Here is a 25,750-nt window from a genome sequence, read left to right on the forward strand (position 1 = left end):
CCTAAGCGAGGAAGGCATCAACGACGTACGGCGATGCGTCCATGGACAAAAGAAGGGGCTTCGTCTTGTCGTAGTGAACGAGCACTGTAGATGCACGGATCATCTCCTTAAGTGCCTCGAAATTGGCTTGATGCTTGCTCTTCCACTTCCAGGGCTTGTTTTTCTCTAGGAGCCTATACAATTCCCAGGGTGTCTTCCAACCGGGAAAACCGGGAAAACCGGGAATTCTCAGGGATTTTGAGTAGTCTGGAAAAACTCAGGGAAAACTCAGGGAATTTGTGCTTCTATCAGGGAAAATTAGCTGTAATTTTTTTAGAGGGTCAAAAGTCGCGGTAATGCTGGCTCGAGAAACAGACAGGACTCGTAACGAATCGTCGTCGGCTGGAGGAGTTGCCAGTGTACAGTCAACGACCGACTTTCCGGATTCCCGATAACTCGGACGGCTTCGCGGCACCACCACGTACCGCAAAGAGTCAATGTATCATAACGTCTGAAAATTCAGACGCAAGAACTCTTCGCCGTCCGATTTTCTAAACCTTTTGCGTGATCGCAGCTCCGAGACGGCATTAATGAAAACCATCACCGCTGCCATTTTGATTACCTCGCCGCCTTGAACCGGTGCTCTCGCACGCAGATGCGCTGGCAGCCGTGGCCACCGCTGCGGCAACGGTAGGCCTAGCTGCTTCGAGGTTCGCTGTTAAGATTCTTGTCGTTCGGTGCCGTGTTTCTTCATTTCTCCGCTGACAGAAATAATTTTGTCTTGGAAGCTCGGAAAGCACGGCGCATTGCATAATGCTCTTTCCCGAAAGTCTGCTTCGCCTCATTACAGTCATGTCACGCGGTGAAGCGTACAAGCGTAGGAAGGGGCAATTGTCGCGGGACACTGTATGTATTTCTTAATTTTACACATGTGCACTCGCCCTCACCTGTCACAGTAGGAGCACCGATATACCTAATAAGTGTACTGACAGGCATTCAGAGCTTTTTCAGATGTACATGTGTCGATTTTAGCCCTTAAGGACAGTAAAAGACATGAATTTATTTTTTCGGACTGCCTGATTTTTCGGAAGTTTTCGCGGCCCCTAGGGGGTCTGAAAAATTGGACGTTGACTGTAAATTGACCAAGAGTATTCTTCAAATGGTCCGTGGGGCGAACGCGCGGCGAAAGGAGGACGAGAACAGAAAGGATCGACGCACTGAGGAATGAACGACCACTTCTTTGAAGGAGCCTGCGCTCAAAAATCAAATTGTTGGCTGATGCTGAGATGCAGGTGTCCCTCATCCAAACCAATATAAACTCTTTAAAGCAGTGAAACACAACACTGAGGCGTCTTGTGCGAGCTGAGAGTATGTCAGGACAGTTGCATGACACTGAGCATGCTATCAGTTCATAAAAATAGCTCATATTCGAAAATGTTTGCTTCTGTGTGCATCTCCTTTTTATTTGTGCTAGAGAATGTCCAACTCGATTTGAAAATTTTTTTGAAGACATTTTATTTGCTGTGCATTTTAATAACCCCTCCCTTATATTTTTTTGAATAACATAAACACTACTCCTTAGTATTCAAATTGGATTAAGTCGGTTTTTTTTTTCAAATTTTTTTCATATGCTTACTAGAGAGTGACAGCATAGGGCGATATGGTTTCAGCGCGTCTTGACATAAAACATAGTTCTGCATCACTCAGGGAATTTTGCAAAAGCCCTCAGGGAAAACCTGGAAAACTCAGGGAATTTGGAAATGTCAACTTGGTAGACACCCTGATTCCACCACGACCATCGCTCTGTTCTCCAAAAAGCAGTCATCAAATGAAATAAGGCCTGGAAAAGCCCTTAGGGATGTCTTGTCAGATGGTTTGGGTGCTTGAAGTATAGCCTCAACCTTTTTCTCGGTGTTGTGAACACATTTTTGAAGTAGTAGCTTAGCGCGAATAAAACCACGGACACAAGAAAGACGGACAAGGACCACCATTGGTGTTCCCTTCACAGGCAACATTTTGAGAGAATTTCATATCTGGTGCTTCATTTTCAGTGGCTAGTACCCAAGTGTATTGAACATTTCCATTCTTAAAAATAAACTGATTGCATTAAAACGTAGATAAGTGCATTCTACACATCTTAAAGATTGTGCACACCAAATTTGGTCTTGATTGGACCACAATAAGTACATCAAATGCCCTGCACAAAAGCCATGTTTGGCCAAAAATATGAAACTGAGAAAAACACAATTTAAAGTTATAAAAGTTCTTTATTTGTGTTGTAGCTCTGAAATCTATATATAAATTGCACATAATGCAGGCCAGGGTATCTAGATCCAGTGCACAACTTTAGATTTCACCTGCGCCATATGTTGTTCCCTCAGAGTCTTTGTGGTCATCATGCTGACCCACTTCCTGTGCTGTTACCTTCCGAGCCAACTCCAAGTTATGAGCCACTGCTTTTGTAGCAGCGAGGTGCACTTTCATTGTTATGGCAGTGAACAATTCATGGTGCACAGGTTTTGGCAAACCAAGAACTGCACAAAATCAGACAGGTTAATTGTGTCCAGCTCCATGCAATTGCGCGCGCCGCAACCACTGTCTTGATATTCGCGGCGAAACTCTCTCGTGCTGGCCGAAGGGCGCGCTCCATGGTTAGCATCTTCTGCCAGAGATGCACGCCGCAACGAATACATTGACGAAATAACAAACGTGGTACACACTGCATTGTTGCAACACAACTCCAAAAGTGACGCTACTCCTTTATGCACTCTAAAAGCAGTTGTACCCTTTGGGGTGTATATTCGCCACACAACAATAATCGTCATGTCTTGTCCACATTTACTTTCTGTAACGCGGCGAGCCTGGTACTTTCCAGTAACAAATGGCATGCACATTATCAGCATGACATAGCATTCCTGACAGGAAAGTAACAAGCGCAGCGTTTTCAAGAAAGGAAATGCGGGCAAGACAGATGACGATTATTGTTGTGTGGCAAATATACACTACAAAGGGTGTAAACTTTTCTTGGAGTGCGTTTTTTGGCCGACTCATAGATAAAAAGGTCGCGCCGTCCGCACGCAAGACATGCCGCGGCTCTCACTAGTGTTGGATCTGGAGGAAAAACTCACCGCTGTCTCCCTGATAGTGGGCTTTGCCGTTGAGTGTGGGAGTTGGCCGAGGTTGAGGAGGACCTTGAGATGAAAACTGGAGGTTTATTTACATCATTAACAGTCATAAAGTCACTGATGGCCAGCAGCAAATCGGACGCTGTGGCCCATGGCAAGAAGCTCGAAAGAGATGAATGAAGGAGTGCTTTTCTGATGCTCCCTGTCTCTGGCTTTTAACCCGTTCGGTGTCTCAAGGTCACGCCCTGTTCGGCCAATCATCGAGCTCGCTCAGGTGTCGTCATTTTCGGCCAATGGTAGTCGCCCGTGTACGCCATTGCCTAGGGAGGCCCCGCTACGCGTTCCTCCCACTGGGGTCAAATTTGGCGCTTCCGTCGGGGGCGCGGGTAGGGTGGCTAGCGCGGGGGCGCCGTGAGCACGGTGGAAGAATAAATTTATTCTTCCACCGTGGCCGTGAGCTTGTCAGTCTCGTAGGCCACGGTGCAGTGCAAAGTAACTCTCGTGGTCGGTATAGTGCAGCTGTATTTTTCTCGCGTTTCCTAATTTTCGATCGCTTCACAACACAGCGAATCTAAGTGGCACAGAATGGGATGACGTGAAGGTCAGAGGGCGTGAGTGCTTCAGGTCTTGGGGCAAGGTTCGAGCGCACGAGGAGCGTGGGGAGATTAAAATCGTCTCCGACGCGATCCTCCTGCTCTCGAGGCCACTGTCCGGCGGGTCTGGTGTTGCTTCGGCTCTGGCCTCACTCCGAAAGGAACTTCGGATTCTCCTGCAGCGACGCTGGGACGGCTTGAGGGCCACAGCCTGAGCAGAGCTGTGGGAAATGGAAGCGTGGTGCAGCAGAAACGTCCTACGTAAGCATTTTTCAAGGAAGAACACAACTCTCTTTTCCCTAATAGATCCAAGTGATGGTAGCATAGTCGACTCACCAGTGGAGTTCTTGCACTGGCGAGGCAGTTTTACATGACCTTGTGTGCCTCTCCAGCTGTCTTTCCGTTTTCTTCACCAGCTGAGCCGCCACAAGCGTGCGACTCAGCCATAGATGAGGACGAGCTATTTTCGGCCTTCAAGTCTATGAAGCGTAATCGCAGTCCAGGATCCGATGGTCTGACAGTCGAATTTTATGTTAAATTTTGAACACTGTTAGTGAAGCCGTTCATATCGCTAGTGAACAGGCTACTCGGTGAAGGGACTCAGCGTCTCAATGAGAGGGGCTAATCACTCTCCTTTGTAAGGACGAGTCGAGGAGCTCCGATCTGAGAGCATGGCGTCCAATCACGCTTCTGAACCGCGATTATAAGCTCATAGCAAAGTACCTGTGTACGCGACTCACGCCAGTGCTCAGCACTGTTTTGAGTCCATACCGGGCATGTAGTGTCCAGGGGCGCTCTACTCAGCTTCATGGTTTAGCACTGAGGGACCTTCTCTTGGAGGGAAATACCAGGAAACTTCCCGGTATTCTTTGCTCCTTCGATCAGGAGAAGGCTTTCGACATCATTAGCCATAGGTACCTTTTCCGTGTTCTGGAAGAGGCTGGTTTTAGTGTGGGTTTTCGGCAGATGGTCCAAGCTTTGTATTCTCGACCGACTTCTGCTGTTCTCATACGGGACCGCGTCTCGGGAAGGGGGGGGGGGGAGGAGGGCTTCTGTATCCCTCAGCATGTCTATACAACCTCATTCAGCCACTCGAGGACAGGTTCACTCGTGCATTTAACACGTACTACGCGACTGCACGCAAAAGTTGTCAAGAATTTCTTGTTTCTAGCAGCCAATGTGCCACAGATTGGCTGTAGGAGGCATTCCACTGATCTAACAGGATCGGTGTCTAGGTTTTATTGTATAACACGTATTCACTTTGTTCTCAAAAGCTTAAATCAGTGTGTCATCCACAACAAAGCCAAGAAGGTTAAGCCCTGCGTTTTGCAAAAATGTGATGTTATGCAATAACTGTTATTTCCAATAAACATGCATTAAGTCGCAAGCGCTTTGTACTTTCTAGAATTTCTTCACCACAATGCTGATATATTGCGTGAACTTCCTCCATTTAAAGTAATGTTACAATACCAAATATGTGACTTATGTGCGGGCGACACATTCAAGGTTATTCCAATGCGCCGGCCTTGCGCGGCAATTCCTATGAGCTGTATTTTCGGTAAGGCATAAGCGCGCTAATCTCGGCAAGAGGTGGTCGCAAAAACCGTTGCTGTGTCCGCAGCGTAGTCGATGCTCGCTGTTTCCATGTGGAATGAGAGCAGCGAAACATCATTAAATTCTCTCAGCATCTACAATGTAGAGAAAAAAGTCTGGTCTGATTTAACGCATTCAAACGCAAAAACTAAGCGCTACCAAATCATTTTCCCGCTCGGAGGTATGCAGACGACCCGAGAAACTACGGCGCCCTAAACGGCGCCCCGGCCGGCAGCGCCTTCACGTGGCAGGAACGCGTTTTGGGGCCAGCTTCCGGAGGCTGGTCTTCACACCTCTCCATTCTAGCCACCCTACCCCTGTCAAGCGGGCAAGTTAAAGGGACACTAAAGGTTACTATTAAGTCAACGTGGACTGTTGAAATACCATCACAGAAACTTCGAAACGCTTGTTTCGTGGCAAGGAGAGACTTATTTTAAGAGAAAATGCGTTCTGAAGCGTCCGCGTACCTCTAGCGCAGTTCAAATCGCCCGCCCTCCTCATCGAGGAGAACTGACATCATGGTCTCATAGTGACGTTGCGCCATCGGTGAGTAGAACGGCGTCCGCAGACGGCGCTACGGCTACGGCCAGAAACAGAGCCAAGACAGAGCCGACAGCAGAGCGAAAGCGGGAGTATGGTGGCCAGCGGAAGGAGAAACTAATTACGTCCCACATTACGTCCCACGGCACACGGAAAGTCCGTTTTCGTTAAACTATAGGCTGCGGCGAGCTCGCAGCGTGGTCGGCGTGGTCTGTGAGAAGTGACGAGCCTTTCCGCACTCGCAACAGGGCATAAAAAAGTGCGAATAGACGCAAAACTCGGCCTAGAAACGTGCTTCGCCACAGCCGACCCAGATGTTTCCCGCACCGCCACCAGGCGCCGCTACTATACCTCAAGCTCCAGCGCAAGACGCCCATAAACTGGTACTTCATTCTATGACGCAAACTTCGACGCTCGTCGCAATGGACCCTGACACCGACAGATTGGCTCGCGATGGTGGGCTCAACTTCAGTGATTTGAGCACCGACGAGCGCGACCTGCTGCTGAGGGCTCGCACTGCCGGCGTCGTTGCGTACTACGACGGCGGCCTCGACACCGGCTCTCCGGAGCGGGAAAGCAACGAGGGCTTCCCACGACATCACATGGACGTGGCATTCTCGCTGCTTGTTCCAAATGAAAGTTTCGCGAGCCAGCAGAACCCTCACAGCACGACGCGATAACGAAAGTACTGAAACTCCAAAGCGTGCGCGGCGCAGAGTCGTGCGCGCAGAGTCGAGCGAAATCGAAACCTTTCGACCACCCATACTACTGAAGGGTAACGTCAAAATCTTATTTTTTGTTAGAATCGAGTAGACGTAGACAAGTAGCATTTTCTTCCGTCTTATAATAGAATGAAATGATATTTTTAATACGAGTAGTTGAGTATTAGTAACATAAATTACGGGGAGACCTTTCGTCATCGGTTTAGTACCGGAATGTCGCTGGGGGGTCTCAAATCGTGTCATGCATTTACCTCAATTTCTCGGTTACTAAAGCTCTGTTCGCGATTATATTGACGCCTTAGACGTTCTAGAACATTGCTCTACCACTTTAACTTGACTTTCTGGTAACCTTTAGTGTCCCTTTAAGTGCACTTACGGCGAGTGTACTCGGTTTTTAAGTGCACTTTCCCAAATCTTAACGTCGCAGCGGAGTGTACTCTCATATGAGTGCACTCAAGTCGGAGTACGTTCACGGAACTCACTTTGCTGGCTGAGTACGTAGCCTCGCCGCCAACGGTTTGAAGGAGTGCCTAGCCTCGCCGCCAACGCTTTCAACGACGCAAAATGTAATGCATAGAAAAAGAATACAGAAGTTCATTTCACTTAGTGAACAGCTTTTAGCAATATAATTTGTGTTTAGCGAGAAGCAAAACAGCACAATAAAGAAACGAATTTACCATGTACGGAACTAACGGTGCCAGAATGATGCGGCACTGTGGCGCTGCCATGTTCATTCAGTCCGTGTTTATTTTGGTGTGAAAGCGTGCTGACCATGCCGGTCGTGCTTTGAGCCGTGTGCGTGGCATTTTGCAGTGTAGCTAAATATCGAACTCGCCGTCTTTGCTCATACATACTCGCTCATATTCTGTTCTAGCAGGATCAACTGCCGCCCCGCCGCACGCCGCCATGTTGTTTTGGATTTGCTAGGCATTCGTCTTGGCCAGGATTGACTTGCAACAGATTTATAATAAAAACGTCTTCGTTTTTTGTTGAGACAAATAGATGAAGTTTGTTTTTATATATAATTCTACATAAACAATCGCTTTCTAGCAGCTTTCTCTTGTTAGTTTACATCTTTAAAAACGTGCTCTTAGTCTGTTGCCATTTTTTTTTTACTGGGAGTGCACTCTGTTTTTCCGTTAAGAAGCTCGTTGCCTAAAGTGTGACTCAAGGTCCCGAAGTGCACTCCCAGTAAGTGCGCTTAACTTGCCCACTTGACAGGGGTAGACACATTCAGCTCAGAGGGTCGCGCCATGGGCTTCACTTGTCCGAGGAATTACTTGTCTCCGGTATTGCCTTTCTGGTCTGCAACTGCGGTCACAAAGGCGGATGGGGGGTTGCACCCAGGGCTTCACGGTGCATTACAGCCGTCGTTGCCTCGCGGCTTGCAAGCACCGTCACAATAGGTGGATGGGGGTTCCGAGGGCTTCACGGTGACTTACAGCCGTCGTTGCCCCCGGGTTGCTAAGCGCTCAGCGGGTGGGAGGTGGTTTGTTCTCGAGCGACCTTTCAGAGCCAGAAAGCATCCTTGCTCGGGACCTGGAACTGTGCCAGGCTCCCGTTTCATCTTCAGGAAGATTCAAGCAATGGGACAATAGATCCACATAAAGGCACATGAGGTGGGGTACGCCAACTTGCTTGGACGTGCTGCACCTCGGGAATGTGGTGGATACATTTCTGCGCTTTAGGTGCGATGGCGATTCGAAGTGGTCCAGTGAACTCGAAGGAGGCTCAGGAAAAGGTGCTGTATCTAACACTAGTGTGTTCGCGACGCCGATCTCGCAGATAAAGGTGCTTGCCGTCTCCTCGCCGCTTCTATCTTAATTGTCGAAGATTCTCAACTTTTTCTCCGATGCGCTGGCGAATTCGTCTGCGCTGTCAACGAATCTTGAGTGGCCGGCCGGCTCTGAACTGTCGGAAGCGTTGCCGTCACCGAGGTTAGGCTTAGCTGCTGCGGAAGTCTCCATTGCACGCCACTTGACTTCGCGGCGAGTTCCCTAGAACTTGTGCTTTGACTGATACTTTCGAGATCGAACATTGCGTTTCTTCACGGGATCCATCGAAACGAGGAGCAGAAAAATGCTTGAAAGCCTGCGAACATGCCGAGAGAGCTGCGCGTCGCAGGAAGAGCAGACAAATTGTGGCCACGCAGCGCGCTAGCAGCTAGTAACGTGGCTGGAATTGCACCACGTGATTTAGAAATCCACTGAAAGCGCTTGGTTTTGGCGGAGAAATGTTATTTTTATTATTACTTCCCGGGGAGATTGTGACGCGGCAAAGCCGACCTCGGAGAGAAAAACCGTAGGCCTACTGCCTTGCACAAACCTAATGGGGCTCTTGCACTGCCCAGGGGGCGCTGCGAAAATGGTGCTAAATATCTATCCGGTATCCATCCCGATGTTGATGCGGGCACAGTCACACTTCCCGAGGCCCTCGGGTTCAGAGATAACAATAGTCATGTAAATAAATATGCGGTAGAAATTAGCAAGAGGCGATTGGAGGATTGGTGGCTTAAAAGCAGAGAGGTGACATAAGGTTATGCATACTTGATGAAAAGAGCGCTATGAAGACGCGGACGAAAGAACAACATGTACGACAGACAAGGCGCTACTTCCAACTGAATGTTTTTTTGAAGAAACAGAACTTTAAGTAGATGCATCCAAGAATGGCCCATCGTGACATCATGACCTCCCTATCTCTTCAGAAAAGCTATCTCTTTTTCTGTAAGCGTCACTGAAGGGCAACTAATGCACGTGCCCTGGGCCTTTGCAATGTAACGCAACGGGAGATATTAGAAGCTTTTTACATTGCAAAGGCCCAAGGCACGTGCATTAGTTGCCCTTCAGGGACGCTTACAGAAAAAGAGATAGCTTTTCTGAAGAGATAGGGAGGTCATGATGTCACGATGGGCCATTCTTGGATGCATCTATTTAAAGTTCTGTTTCTTCAAAAAAACATTTAGTTGGAAGTAGCGCCTTGTCTGTCGTACATGTTCTTTCGTCCGCATCTTCGTAGCGCTCTTTTCATCAAGTATGCATAGCCAACACCAACTCGCCCACATCAAGCTTCTGCTGCTTCAGATGACATAAGGTTAAAAGTGTAGGAAGATGTATTTAAAGAAAATGGTGAATTTGAATAGCTTACAACACAGTTAAACAAAAATAAAAAGCTGAGCATGGTGGTAACTGCCATCACCCCGTTTCAAAGGGGACGCTTCTACCTTCCATCCATCCATCCATCCATCCATAAAAAGTGCCCTCTGTCCAGAGCTGGGTAGTACCAAGCTCGGTCGTCTGCTTCGGAAAGCACGTTTACTATATAGGCCCGCCACCACTTTCCGTTGTGTTGTACCACAGCTTGCAGCGAATATCGGGTGGCGAAGATTTTTTTAGGGGTGGCACGCTGCGTAAGGGCAAGAAAATATGCTACGCCATTCAAGAAATAAGCGGTGAAGTTCTAGCGCGGTGTCAATCGCAAGTAAAGCGAGTCGCGTACGAAGTTGAGCTTCAGGTAAAGTTTGCATGCTGCTAGATTCAGGCGTTCAAACGCGAGGAAATGCTTGCTATAAATGAATTCGCAGCAGCGATAAGCAGGCATCTGTACGGAACTGCTCGAGCGCAAACGGTACGCGCTGCGACGGCAGCGGTCTTTCAGCATGCCGCGATGTACGAATTGCTCGAGTGCACAATTGTACACGCCGCTACGGTAGTGGTCTTTCGACATTCCGTGAAACGGCGGGCCTCCTGCAATATTTGTTGACTGCATGCCGCTAGACAAGTAGTTATGCTTGCACTGTAGTATCGGCCATCTATCCCTTTAGCAACTGATAAATAACTGATGGAATGCATATGAGCTCGCAGTAACGTACGTGCAAATCGCGCTGCAGTGCGAGCTCGTGTGCTGCTTGCTTGAAGTAGCTTTCAATGACAGCGCTCGAACATTGATGTGCTGCAATCAATACTACCTTGCTGCGCTGCCTCAACGTGCTGGCTTGAGGTCAAGGATGAGCACATTTAACTCTCTAATTTGTGCTGCTCGCAGGGGGATAGTGAATTGTCACCGAATCAGCCCGATCATTTGTGGTCATTTGCACACACCTGGTCACTTCACCACTTCGCACCAGTCAAATTGTTAATTGTCGCTGTGGCCAAGTCTCGAATCATGAATCACCAGCCATGCCTGCTGGGACTGTAGGTGCAAAAGACGGAATTTTAGAATGCAGATAATCAAGCAAGCTTCAAGACAGACAAAGCAGTCAGCATGGTGCGAAATTTTGCTTACCCAGCGCGCCCAACGCTCTGCTTCATGAGGCCTTGAAGGAAAACGGTAGAATCTGATGTAGGGATTCAGGCCTTCTTGTTCATGGCAGCCCACAACACAGCAGTAACGATGGTGACGCTTTTTCGACGCTGACCTAGGTCTCTCCAGATCAGAGAGACCTGACATTTTTTATGAAAATTGCCATTTTTCGACCTGCATCTCCCCTTAAGCTCTCAAATCGTGGAATCGCACGGCACAGCTCCTTATTGTCTGGCACCAGCTGTGGCTTCCTTTCAATGGCAACAAATGAAATTCTCAAAAACTTTACGAAGGGAACGCGGGATCACGTACTGCTTTGGAAGCAGTCCAATGACATTATGTGCCATTTAGCGCATGCACTCCTGGCTTGCGTGTTGTCTGCTACACGAGTAGATGGTAGCACCCACTGGGGCTCTTTGAGTGCCCAAGCTTTCAACATTAGCTGCTGGCAAACACTGTTTTCAAAAACCAACTCAGACAAGCGAACATAACAGTGAGAACAATTTTCCATGCATTGGTTTTCAGCTAATGTGCACTCTTGTATTGGCGCAGCAGATGACGTGTGAGCACATCGAACAGCAATAGCAGTGAACGACACATGACTCTAAAATGGGCTGGTTGCCAAGAGCGACAAGTGCTTCAGGGTTCCTGTTTACAAAAGTATTGATTATACTTGAAACAACGCAAATACAGTCGAAAGCTCAATCATTTAACAGCTGCAAATACAGTCGCGGCCTGTGTTTCCATGAGCGATGGTAGTCCTACTCCAGCAGTGGTGCGTGACGGCAAAAAGCTGTACTAGGACCGACGGCCGGTTCCCTTTGTTATTTTTTTTCCTAGCCAGAGAAAGATAGAGGACGTGCTAATTCAACACATTCCTAGGATATCCATGTCCTGCCAGTGGATGCTTATAGGATATGGAACTTCCCGTGACCCTCCAGGTTCCAAAATCTTTGGCAGGTGGAAAATAACGTTGAACCTGACAATCGAGCAGCCCCTTGCTCTTTAATTTTGGCACCGGCTATGTGCGGAGTGGTGATCGAGTCATGTGCAGTCTTTTCATCTGTCACGTAGATTGGCTTAATGATAACCCAACAGCTGCAAAGTTGTTTAGCCCTTCCCTTCTGTATTTTGGATAAAGGCTGGAAAGAAAAACTTTCTGTGCAAGAAATAAAAGATTGCCGCAAAATACAGGTCCACTGTACTACTGAAAATCTCAGTGGTATTCAAACGTCATTAATTCATGTTTCAAGGGGAAAAAAAGCACTTGATTCTATTCAAGAAAAATTCTATTTATAAAAAAATATTTTCCGGACCTTCATATATTAGAACTGAGCTGTAATCAGTGCTGACTTACGAAATTGGTGTTCGCTTTAGTAAGAGCAGACTGTACTGTATATCTTGATTTCTATGTACCTTTATGTTACCAATAGCTTGATTTATATACTGGTTGTGCAATGCTAGAAGACTCCCAAGCATGTGCAGCACCGTATTGTCTTGACCAAAATTTGTAAGTGTTTAATTTTGATATATTGTATGTCCAGCTTTTGAATTTTCTGATATTCGATATTTGGCTTTCTTTTCCTAATTCAATTTGATATTCAATTTGAAGTTACTATTTGGTATTTGCTCATCGCTACTCTACTTGAGAATTCGTTCGAAGGTTCAAAAATGTACAGTGCTCACGGAATGAAACGCGACAGCGAGTATTTGGTAGAACCCAGCATATGTGCAGAGAACTCGAGAGTACCATGTCATGTCGCTATGAATCTGGTCACTAAAGGTGACTCTGACTGACTCTGAACTGTACACACCAAAGTTACGTCGATGTGACACGAACTGCATCCGGTACAAACGAAAGTCTGGGCATTAGTTAGCCCTAAATTGACGCGTTTCATTCCGTGAGCACTGTACATTGTCTAGATTGCCTTGTGGTTTGGATGACCAGTAATTAGTTGTGCTGATAAATTCTGCGACAAAGCGCTCTTCCCACTTCACCACATGGCGTGTGTTTTGAACATTCTTTGCCAGTTTTTGTGCCTTGGTGAAACTGCTGCCTTGTCTCTCTCGCCAGTGGCTGGACCATCTGCGAGACCTGCCCACGCTGCTGCGCCACGCGGGCTCAGAGTTCTTCTCGGTGGGCGGCATCATGTACATGTTCCGACTGCGCATTGTGCTCTGCTTTGTAGCCGCTATCATGTACCTCATCTCACCACTCGACATGATTCCAGAGGCAATTTTTGGCATCCTCGGTCTGCTGGATGACCTTTTTGTGGTGCTGCTTCTAGCCATCTACGTGACCGTCATCTATCGGCGCTTCCTGGCTGCTCGGTGGCAAGAGGATGCGAACTGAATCTGACTAGTGACCGTGCAGGTGTGTGCTCGTACGGTGAACGATGGTTCTGTACGGTGGTTTGCACTGAGGTTCAGCCTTGCCCTTGCAACGCCAGCCATCTCGTGTGCGTGTGTGAATACATGTGCTTTACTTTCTGAGGAAATTGCAAGAGCTCGGACACATTTTATCGGTGCTTCATGACAGGATGCTCATATTGGTTCTGAGGATGTCCCTTCTCTTATTATGAAATTGTGGCTTGACAATTTTTTGCTGCAGGCATTGTAAATTATGCGATGCTGCAAAAAGACTGCTCTGTGTCTGCTCTTGGTTATAGACCGAGCACCTTGCTTTCATGTAGCAGCATTCAGGAGCTGACACTTCTTAGCTGATTCACTTGGCAGTGATGAGATTGCCCATTGTGTGATGCTGATTTGCTTAGACAGGGTATCATGCAGTGTTAACAGGCTACATGCATATATGCAGGACTTGCAGGCTCTGTTATAGGCTGAACATTCTGCAAAGGCCCATTCAATCAGCTGAAATGTTGCAAGCGAGGCACCTGCTGTTTTGTTACAAAATAAACTATTTGTTATCTGCAGCAACGTTTAGCATTCTCATAATGGTGGTTCTGGGAATGCAGGACAGCCAATGGTTGTGCTTCACTGCAGCCAATGCCACCAGAAGCATCGAGTGAGAGCTTGGGACACTTTAGGCTACTTTTCAATTAGTGAGCAACTTGGCAGTGGCATGCTGTGTAAGTTTTAATTTGAGATTTGATCTATTTCACTACATCAGTGCACAACAGAACGTACAGTCTGTTACAAAAGTTCACAGACTGTGGTATCTAGGAAAACATTGACTTTCTGAGCAGCCACTGAAACCATACATTAAAATCTTGGTTGCATATACTAGTGTAGGCTGGAAATGCGAATGCCGGGCTGTGTAATGAGGCTCTGGAAATATTCAGGTTTTTCTGAGATCCCGTGGTCGATAAAATTTTGTGGTTGTGTGCACCTAAATAATGATATTGGGAAAGAAGCTGCATTTTGGCAGTTTGACTAGCCCTACCACGCTCCGCTTACAAAAGCAGCAACAAAATCTGGTGGTACAGAGGAATACAAAGCAATGGCATTATCAAACTATAGTGATAGTTTGGTAATGATAAAGGGATCTTTATCAACTTACTCTCCCTATCCTGTGAACAGCATTCAACCACTTTGCATCCATTACTGCGGATACCTGACGAAAACTTGGAAATTCATGTGGCAGCATGAGACTCGGTCAGCTGACAGCCGGGTAGAAAAGCACACAAAATTTCCTAAGAGAAATGGGCCACGACACCGCATCCACAGTGCAGCACTCAAGCAAGCAGTACTCTCCTACGGGGCAGAAACCTGGAGGCTTACGAAAAGAGTTCTACTTAAACTGAGGACGACGCAGCGAGCTATGGAAAGAAGAATGATGGGTGTAATGTTAAGGGATAAGAAAAGAGCAGATTGGGTGAGGGAACAAACGCCAGTTAATGACATCTTAATTGAAATCAAGAAAAAGAAATGGGCATTGGCAGGACATGTAATGAGGAGGGAAGATAACTGATGGTCAGTAAGGGTTAGGGACTGGATTCCAAGAGAAGGGAAGCGTAGCAGGGGGTGGCAGAAAGTTAGGTGGGCGGATGAGATTGAGAAGTTTGCAGGGACGACATGGCCACAATTAGTACATGACCGGGGTTGTTGGAGAAGTATGGGAGAGGCCTTTGCCCTGCAGTGGGCGTAACCAGGCTGATGATGATGATGACTCAAGTAAAATGTTGTTTAAGCCGCTCCTATGGTTATTTTTCAAACCACCATGGCCTGCCAGCCTGGTGTGGCTGGTTGAGACCGCGAACCATGTGGTGGCATCATCAAGGGAGTTATCAGCCCTTGCTACCCTGTGAGCAGCATTCACTTGTTTACATCAGTCACTGCTGATACCGGACGAAAACCGGAAATTTAGCTGGCAACATGGCACCCGGCCAGCTGACGGCCAGAAAAGCACAGAAACTTCATCGGAGCAACGGACCTCAACACTGCATTGACGTCACAGCACTCAAGCAAAATGTTGTTTCAGGTTAGTCACTACGAGATGAAGTCTTACCAGGATAACGATGTGTGCTTGTAATTGGTGTCATGACCATTATTGAAGCTTGCTTGCAAGTTTGCAGTGTATGTTTGGCGTCACTTATTACTGTATTTACTTGCATAATGTTCGCACTCGCGTAATGATAGCACCCCTGAATTTTGTTGTCAAAATTCGATTTTTTTTCCTTTCCCGTGTAATGATCGCACCCCGAACTTGCCACAGCGGTATGTCGTGTGCCAAGTCTAGCTAATGATGATCACACTTACCATCTGTCGAATGCTGTCGAATGCTATGCGAACGACTCTTCAAGACATACCAAGCGGTCTGCAGGCACCGAACATTCTTAAGCAGATGCCCCATTTCATTCCTTTCATCACTTTCCATACTTCCATGAAAAAAGAAGCTAAAACCAAGCTTGCCTTGGCTTTATTATTTGTAGGCTTTACAGTGGTTGTGGTCAACAACAAAAAAAGGTGCTTTTCGATTCTTCTCATGTGCACTCGCAGGCACACAAGTCGTTAGCGGCAACCATAGTAGCCACGTTTACACTGATTCCTCAGAAGTGTACCCTATTCATACGCCGACACTTGTAACACAGCTCATATATTCGCCCACCCATGGCGTAAGTGTGCCATATTAATGAGATAGTAGTGGCGACAAATGCCGCAGTTTCCGCAGCGTGCCCGCCATGGATTTCTGTCACTGGCAGCTAAGCGCGCCCCATCTCTGCTTCTGTCCCCTCAAAGTGCCCATGGCTACGTTATTGCCGCAAACTTGCAATAGTAACCATATTATTCATTACTGATATGGAAGAAACTGTTTCAATGCGCGTAATGTACTCATGAGAAGAATAATTGCGTTCAGCACATTCGGCTTGCTCCGCTGGCCGCTATTTTTATTTTGGTGCCCTGCACTGTTACAGCGGCAGCCACCTATTGGTTGATCTGTTGACATTCCGCGCAAACATGGGATGAACAAAAAATCATTGACATTGACAGAGAGATTTTCTTTTCATGGGAAATTTAACCCCGCGTAATCATCACACCCCTGAATTTGCGTCAATTTTTTTACAGAAAAGTGCGATCATTACGCGAGTAAATACTTTGCAGGGACATCAGATCTAATCCAGGACCTCTAACGAAGGCCCAGGAAGAAAAGTCGCATCTTGGTTTGACAAACAACTCGAGTGTCTAAATAAAAAAAAAAGAAGTGTTTGTATCGAGGAATGCACTGCTGAATGCCAAACCCTACTTATAACTGCATGTTGAAATTCTTTCCGTCATTATTTAGCAACAGTGCTTACCAATAATCCTCGCAGGTTCTGGCACATAATCCAGCTTATTATCCTGATGTAGTCCTCACAGATAATATAAACTACATGCATTCCTTCTATGGTTGTCAATTGTATTCTATTTCGACTATTCTGCTGCTTTTGTATTCCATTTTATTTACATTGTACAGACTTCCTTCTCTAATGTCCTAGGGCCTTGAGGGTAATTGAATAAATAAATATATGGCAAGATAGTTCCAGAGTTTACGTCTGCACAGAATCTAAAGGATGCCTTTCTTGCTGTGTTCAGTCATGAAGATATTGTGGTCTTATACCTCAGGAGCGACGGACAAAGACAGCAGACCCAAATCAACGCTGTGGCTTCGCACGCTCCTCATACATTCCTAAAATGCCGCCAAATCAATGTTGAGACTTGACAGCTATTCGGCAGACAACATTTTGCTGCCTTTCTCACTCCTTTTGGATGGCGGTATTTATCAGGAAAGGGATTTGGTTCGTGGTCAGGTGGTCTGTATGCTCGTGGACCGAGTTGTGGGCGGAGAAAATGCCTGTTGCATTTAACTTTTCCTTTTGCTTCATTATTTCCTCGAGTGACGGCTCGCCGCAATGCTGGCAGATCCTCAGAACCACATGCCCGCAATATCGGTTAGATGAGGAAAAACAATAATAAAATAATGCGAGACAGCGTCCACCATGAAACCCTGCAATAACCCTTAAGCTCGTAAGCAATATGACTGTCACCCGTCACCTCATCTGGTTATTCCCCAATTGTACAGCACTTTTTGTGAAAAATTGGCAGCTGGAAACAAGGGTCGCAAGGAGTTGAGAAATTAAGCGATCTGCCAAGGGAGCGAGCCAAGGCAACAGCCAAGCAGGAAATTAACAAATTTAACCGTTGTTTATGATAACCGAAATCAGACTACGAGGGAGATTATTGAAGCCTTCTATATCAGGAAAAAAGGGTCGCGCTGTTTAAGCATGTCATCGTTAAATTTTCATGATAGTGAATTTGAATTTTTAAGCAGCCTCATAGCGTAGCCTTAGATTAAATGGGTTTGCGTGTTTTTTTTTTTTTGCCTGCGCACTGATAATGACGCCATAGATGGGAGAGCACGTGGCTAAGGGTTGTGTACATAAGTGTGTGTATGCCTTCGAATAAAGTTAGTTGTGAGTGCAGCACTGTCCTGTGTGTTCCTGCCTTCTGTCATCGTCTTTTCGCGCTGCCCCTTCAAGATGGAGATATCACCATTGCCGAGACAGCCACTGCCTACTTGCCTGTGAGCAGGAAGCTGTGGATCTGTTCATTGCTAACTTTTTAACAAGGGATCCAGTCATGAAAAAAAGAAGGCAGGTGGAAATGAACTATTCTGTATCGTGTGCACTTGCTCTCAATTCACATGCTTGTGTCATGCTAGTCCTAGAGCTTTCAAGATAACTTCGCAGAAAAACCTCCTAGAGTACACGAAAAAGGTACCTGTTCACGTGAACTTCCATGAACTCGCCAGGAAACAGGTAAAGTGCAGCCAAACGCTAAGATCGGTCACAACTCACTCGAATTTAACAATATTACCGAAGAGTCTCGCAACCTAGCGTTTATCTTGCGCTGCATTACCACAAACATGTCGCCACAATAGTTTTGTTTGAAAACATATGTGAATGCATATTGTCACGTAGCAGTGACGGTGAAGGCACCAAAACTGATTAAAGAAACGCGTTTTATTGGGCGAACTTGTGCCCTCAAAAGCAGGCTACACTCAAAAGAACAATGAACAATGATAGCGGCGAACACACTTGGCGATCGTCGAAAATCTGATCAGCGGGTCAAGCGCGTCGGTTTTTATACATCAGTCGTCGAATGTTCCAGAGTAATCGCTGGGACCCCCGTGTCTTCCACAAAGTTCTACATTATTCGCGTCGCGCAAACATGCACTCGTATTACACAAGGTTCGGTCACAGACAGCGGATGGAACCATCGATAACACTCCAGAAATTTCTGATACATGCAGGCGCGTCCTGCGCTGTGCGATAACATTTGTTAGGCGGTGAAACGTGTCGCCCGATAAAGACAAACAAGTACACGTGTCAATACCCTCCTCTTGAAAAGCATCGACCTGATGCTGCGAACATACGAAAGTAATAACAACACCCGTAGCAAAGAAACAACAAATAAGGAAGTTTGTTAGCGTGTGTAAAAGGGCTTAAGAATCACCACGTGGACCATTTCAGATCGCGCGCTGCGCCGCTGGGAATGCGAAATTCCGTCTGGCACGGCCTCGTAGTCGAGTGCACCAATACGTCGGATGATCTTGTAGGGTCCGAAATAGCGTCGCAATAGTTTCTCACTGTGTCCTCGTCGGCGTATCGAGGTCCAAACCCAAACACGGTCGCCAGGCTGGTACTCGACATAGCGTCGTCGGAGGTTGTAGTGTCGGCTGTCGGCACGCTGCTGGTTCTTGATCCTAGGCGGGCGAGCTGTCGGGCTTCTTCGGCGCGCTGGAGATAGGTAGCGACGTCAAGATTCTTGATCCGTAGGCGGGCGAGCTGTCGGGCTTCTTCGGTGCGCTGGAGATAGGTAGCGACGTCAAGATTCTCTTCGTCAGTGACGTGCGGCAGCATGGCGTCGAGCATTGTCGTCAGGTTCCTGCCGTAAACCAGCTTAAACGGCGTGAAATGTGTTGTTTCTTGCACCGCCGTGCTGTAAGCGAAGGTTACGTATGGTAGAACGGCATCGCAGGTCTTCTGTTCGACGTCGACGTACATTGCTAGCATGTCGGAGAGGGTCTTATTCAAGCGCTCCGTGAGACCATTCGTCTGCGAGTGGTAGGTAGTCGTCCTCCTGTGGGTTGTCAAGCTGTATTGCAGAATGGCTTGGGCGAGCTCCGCTAAAGGCCGTTCCTCCGTCGGTGATGAGGACTTCTGGGGCGCCATGTCGTAGCAGGATGTTCTCGAAGAAAAATTTTGCCACTTTGGCTGCGCTGCCTTTCGGTAGAGCTTTAGTTTCAGCGAAGCGGGTGATATAGAACGCCGCCACGACGATCCACTTATTTCCGGATGTTGACGTCCGAAACAGTCCCAACAAATCCTTCCCGATCTGCTGAAATGGTCAGAACTTCAGTTTGGCCTAGTTGGTGTTTACTGCATATCATATTGACCGCAAATAAAGACGGGGACACGCGGAAGAGAACACATAACACCGTGTTTATGTGTTCTCTTCCGCCTGTCCCCGTCTTTATTTGCGGTCAATATGATATGCTGCTGAAATGGTCGGCAAGGAGGTTCGTGTGGGTCAATCGAAGAGCTCCCCCCGTCCAGTCGCTGCATGCAGGCGTGCCACAGGGGTCAGTGGTGAGCCCCTTCCTTTTCAACCTGGCCGAAGCACGGTTGCCTGCTGCCCTGCCAATCGACCATCACTTCCCCGTGCAGTCCTCAATATACGCGGACGACATCGCCCTATGGGTGCGGGGACCACCGCAACACATCCGCAAGGCACGTGCGGCCCTACAGAGAGCCCTGGACACTGCGGCTGCCTACTTGTGCAGCATCGGCCTTACCATCTCTGCCATGAAGACCGAGGGCTTGCTACTGCACCCCAGAGCATCATCCCACCGCTCAGCTGGCCGGCTGCGGTTGGAGGGCGTCCAGATTCCATGGAACAAGGCAGTCACCTACCTAGGGCTGCGCATTGACCATCGGCTGAACTGGCTGCCGGCTACCAAGGCCCTGTGCGCCCAGGCGCTTCGGGTCTGCAATGCTATCTCATAGCTCCTTGCCCGTGGGCAGGGCTGTACCACCAGGTGGGCCCTTCAGCTATTTGAAGCTGCAATCACTTCACGGCTACTGTATGCCCTCCCTCTTGTGGCGCTGCCCCCACCCCGCCTGCGGAAACTGGAGCTGCAGCATCGGTCAGCAATGCGGCTCTGTCTTGGCGTTCCCCGAACCTCACAAGTGGCCGCCACTTTGGCTGAGGCAGGTGCCTTGCCCCTGTCATTACTCTTCCTACAACAGGGGCTATGGCACATAGATCGCCTACACAATGCCACAGATGGTCAAGCACTCCTCACCCGCCTACGCTCCCGACCAGCATCACACATGGGACGGCTGTGTGGCCTCTATAAGGAGGTCATAGGGGACACGCCTGCAAACGCTGTACAGCCTCGCCCACCACATCGATCACCAATCCCTATCTCGACGGAGCTGCCAGGTGTCTCGAAGAACCGTTCCCCAACATGTGCCCTACAGGAGACGGCAGCCTTTCTCCTCCAAGAGAGACTTGGGGACCACCTTCACATCTTCGTCGATGGATCCGTGATACCGGAGACTGGCTCATCCACAGCAGCCTGCGTTCACCGGCCCTACGAAAAAGCAAGCTGTGCCGTCTCCGGCGGCACGCAAGTTCTACCGCTGCAGAGTTAGCAGGACTCCACCTTGCTGTGGACCTACTTGCAGAGGAGCTACCAGCGACCCCGGCAGCCATCTTCTGCGACTCCAAGGCGGCGATGTTCTGCTGCAGAACACTGACAGGGCTAGCCTTGGGGTAGCGCTGCTCTCTTCAAGACTGACGGCCCTTTAGGACGCAGGATGCTCAGTATCTCTGCATAGGCTACCGGCACACGTGGGGATCCCTGGCAATGAAGAGGCGGACACTCTGGCAAAAAGTGCCCACCACTCAAGCGTCCCCCTCAGCCCTGATGTAACGGCCGCAGATTTCTCGAGACACAGGCTGCGCTGGCACATCATCGCCTGCCACCGGGACAAACGGGTATCCCTGGGCCGGCCTCCATGGCCTCTTCCACAGCATGGCCTCCTACGAAGGGATGCCTCGTTGCTGCTCCGACTGCGATTTGGCTGGTACTGGACGGCAACCCGCCGGCACTGCCTTGGGAAAGCCACCTCGCCAGCCTGTGCCTCCTGTGGTGAACCAGAAACTCTGGAGCACATCCTGCTGGCCTTCCCTGCTAACCTGCAGCACGGCGGTCGACTTCTGCAAGAGTTCCACCGCCTGGGGCTCCCATGTTCACGACAGGAAGATATCCTCTTCCCCTGTCGTAATCAGCTACCAGCCTTCCTAAGTGTCGTCGAGTACCTCGACTCGTCGGGCCTTTCGGTTAGACTATAGGACATTTCTACAAAGACGGATGGCCTAACGGCCATCCCACTACCTCGGGCTTCCTGAGCGGCCATTACTTCGCTTCCATCTCTACGACCCTCTACCTTTCTCCCTCCTACCCTCTCTCTCTCTTTTTAATCCCATCCTCTCCACCCTGCTGGTGCTGAGCCGTGCTCCTGCATGGGGTGCAGAAAATAGCGCTAGCCTTTTCTCCTTCCCAACAAGAACCGCTTCTCTCTCTTCGTCCCTGTTTGTTTGCGCACAGAAAGTTTTAAGAGGTTCGATCGCCTGGAGTAATACTGCTGGTCTTGTCGGCGGTGTCTTGCGTCGTTGACATTCTCAGCATGTCTTAACGTAACGGGTGACGTCGGCGGTCAGACGTGGCCAGTAATACCTTTCCTGCATCCTTGACAGCCTCCGGGTGAATCTCCGGGAGAAGGTAGCTGGCGCGGACTGGTGAGAAGTTATTCTTCACGAGCAGGTTGTTTTCTAGCATGAACGAAGAGAATCCGCGATTGAATGCCCTAGGGACAACGGCGTTCCCCTCTAAATACTCGACGAGGCTTTCAACTCCAGGTCTGCTCGTCGCTGTTTAGTGAAGTCTTCAGTGCTTATTCCGAGAAAGGCGTCGTCGTCCTCGTCGTCTTGCGGCGAGGGAACGATGGGGGTGCGTGATAGGCTGTCGGCGTTAGTGTTTTCGTCCGGACTTGTAGATTACCGTGACGTTATATTCTTGCAGTCTTAGGCTCCACCGCGCCAGCCGTCCTGAAGAGTCCTTTAAGCAACGCATCGCGTGATGGTCGCTGACTACTTTGAATGGCCTGTCACATAGGTATGGGCGGAATTTTGCTGTAGCCCAAATGATGGCGAGGCATTCCTTTTCAGTCGTAGAATAATTGCCTTCCGCTTTTGACAGTAACCGGCTTGCATAAGATATCACCCGTTCAAGTCCGTCTTTCCTTTGGACTAGGACGGCACCGAAGCCTAGGCTACTGGCGTCAGTGTGGATTTCGGTATCGGCGTCCTCGTCGAAGTGTGCAAGTGCGGGCGGCGGCTGCATGCGTCGTTTGAGTTCCTGAAATGCGTCGGCTTGCGGCGTTTCCCACATGAACTCGACATCACATTTGGTTAGATCTGTTAGTGGTTCTGCGAAGCGTGAAAAGCCCTTGACGAAGAGCCTGTAGTAGGCACACATGCCAAGGAATCTACGCACTGCTTTCTTGTAGATGGCTGCGGGAACTGTGCAATGGCAGTTGTCTTCTGCGGGTCGGGGCGGACACCAGATTTGCCGATTACGTGGCCTAGGAACAGAAGCTCATCGTAAGCGAAGCGGCACTTTTCCGGCTTCAGAGTTCATGAATTGATGGCCTCTAATACTGTCGCAAGCCGATTAAGGTGATCGTCGAAATTTCCGGCGAAGACGACGATGTCATCCAAGTAAACAAGACACGTCAGCCACTTCAATCCTGCTAACACTGGTCCATGACGCGCTGAAGCGTTGCAGGCGCCGAGTACAGTCCGTATGGCATGACCTTGAACTCGTAGAGGCCGTCTGGCGTGATGAAGGTGCTGTTTTCGTGATCTCTCTCGTCGACATCTGTTTGCCACTAGCCGACGAGGAGTACTGAGCGCTGCAGAGTCGATGCAATGCGTCGTCTGTCCGTGGGAGGGGGTATACGTCGTTCTTCGTGATCTTGTTCAGTCGACGATAATCGACGCAGAGACGTAGGAACGCAGAAACTCGCGTCGAAACTCGGTAAGGGCTCTGGCGGAGTAGTTGAGCGCACTCTTCAGTTATTATGTGGTGCTTTGCGACTGGTGTTTATCGAATCCTCGATGTCGCCGAAAAAAACGCTGTTTGTATCGTCGTAGAAGACTTGTGATCTGTTGCCGCTTACTCATTGGGAGACTTGGATTTATGTCGAAGTTTGGTTCGAGAACTATATTCATCAGGGTAGATGTAGCAGAATCCGAGAGGACAAACGCATTGCTGCTGTCCACAATTTCCTCGATGTACGCAATTGTCGTGCTTTTGCTGACGTGCTTGAACTTTCCTCCGTGAGGTTCAGCGATCCTTCTTGCGACACAAATTTCACGGTCGGGTAGTAGACGTTGGTCACCCTCGATGACGCCTTCTATGTCAGCGGGTGTTTCGGTGCTGACGGAAATGATTATGCTGGAGCGCAGTGGGTTGCTCACTTGATCTTCGAGCACACTCATGGCGTGGTGACCTCGAGAGCTCTCCGCCGGTAACGCTTAATCCTCCGACAGGGTTATCGATTTCGATTTCAGGTCGATGACTGCGCCGTGTTGGTTCAGGAAGTCCATGCCGAGAATGACGTGTCGTGAACAGTGTTGGAGGATAACGAAGGTGGCAGAGTAAGTCCGGTCATGAACAGTAATTCTTGCCGTGCAGATTCCAGTCAGCGTTATGAGGTGTCCTGCAGCTCTCCGAATTTGAGGGCCTTTCCACGCAGTCTTAACTTTGCAGTAAAACTTCAACTGGCCCGCGATGGGTCCACTCATGACGGAGTAATCGGCTCCTGTGTCTACTGAGGCGGTGATTGCGTGGCCGTCGAGGAGCACGTAGAGGTCGGTGGTTCTTCATCTTGCGTTTCAGTTTGAGGTTTATTTATTGATTTATTTCTGTACATCAACAGAAATCGAAGCAAAAGCGAAAGGCTATACAGCCTGACAGAGGCTTTTGTTCCGAGATACAGTTCAGCAAGCGGGCATAAGCAGACAAAAGATAATCATTGAACAATCTAAATTGTCTCTAGTTGTAAAAAAACAAAAACAAATATAACAGAGTAAAGAAAACAAGCAGATCGGCATACACATATTGTAACAAGCAGCAAAAAAAAAACAATGTGTGCTAAGAAATAAAACACAGTGTACATTGAGTAAGATAAAAAAAGTCAATACACATGGAGGTTGTAATCAACACTTAAAGAGTAATTAAACATATTCAATGCAATTTTCAAGAAGAATTTGTTTAAGACTATCTTTGGAAATTTGTTTATTTAGGTCTAAAATGTTGCCAAGTTTATTAAGCAGACTGGGTATTTGATGCAGAATATGCTGCCGACCATAGGTAGTTCTAATTTTTGGTGTTCTTATACTTTGTGACCGGTGGCAATATTGAACACATCTAGAAGAACTGTACGTGGGGTATAGTTTATTATTTTGGATATGCAGAAAAAGCTTAAGATAATAGATTTGGTTAGCTTGCAATATGAAATGTTTTGTAAATAGCGGACGCGTGCTGAGACTTTGCGGCTGACCATAATATCCCTCAAATATTCGTAGTACCTTTTTTGTAATGTGAGTAATGTGGTATAGTTCTGTGCTGTCGTGCCCCAAATCAACACGCAGTAACTAAGCTTGGAATAGAATAACGTATAGTATAGCGCTTTCTTGAGCCAAAGTGGTAATAATCGGCTTAACCTGTACATACATCCAACAGTTTTGCTTAATTCTAATGCTAATTTATTGACGTGTTCATTCCAAGACAGGTCTTCCTGGAAACATACGCCCAAAAATTTTTGAACCTTGCTGAAGCGTCTGGCCCTCAAAGCAAACATTTAAGCTTATATTCCGTGGCTTATTGATAGGTGCAAACAATATGTAATTAGTTTTACTCACGCTTAGTCGTAACTTCTTGATATTAAGCCAACAAGACAGCTTACTTAGGTGTTTGCACTTCCTTCAAGGTTAGAAATTGAAGCATCGGTAAAAAAAAAATATTAGTGTCATCGGCTTACATAATTATTTTAGGAGAATCTGGAATGCGACACAGGTCATTTACGTAAATTATAAATAACAGTGGACCGAGTATAGATCCTTGTGGGACACCTTTGTTGACCTAAGCATGCGAGGATGTTTCCTGATTAATAACTACATATTGGTAACGGTCTGTCAAGTAATTTTGTAGTAATCTATTGGCAATACCGTGGACGCCGTAATTACCAAGTTTTTCTAGAAGAACGCAATGACACAAGGTATCAAATGCTTTACGGAAATCTACAAACAGTCCCAGCGTGTAAAG

At 48.0% G+C, this 25,750-nt stretch overlaps 1 protein-coding gene across 1 annotated transcript in view; it reads left to right on the forward strand.

Annotated features, from left to right (window-relative positions):
* The window catches only part of LOC135915565 (E3 ubiquitin-protein ligase RNF170-like), a 138,087-nt gene extending 124,303 nt beyond the window's left edge, over positions 1 to 13,784 (forward strand). Inside the window, exon 5 of the mRNA XM_065448682.2 lies at positions 12,926 to 13,784. Coding sequence (XP_065304754.1) covers positions 12,926 to 13,204 — 279 coding nt within the window. The 3' untranslated portion in view covers positions 13,205 to 13,784. The remainder of the gene's footprint in view (positions 1 to 12,925) is intronic.
* Positions 13,785 to 25,750: the final 11,966 nt, after the last annotated feature.

This window comes from Dermacentor albipictus, chromosome 9, assembly GCF_038994185.2.
Source record: "Dermacentor albipictus isolate Rhodes 1998 colony chromosome 9, USDA_Dalb.pri_finalv2, whole genome shotgun sequence".
Classification (NCBI taxonomy): domain Eukaryota; kingdom Metazoa; phylum Arthropoda; class Arachnida; order Ixodida; family Ixodidae; genus Dermacentor; species Dermacentor albipictus.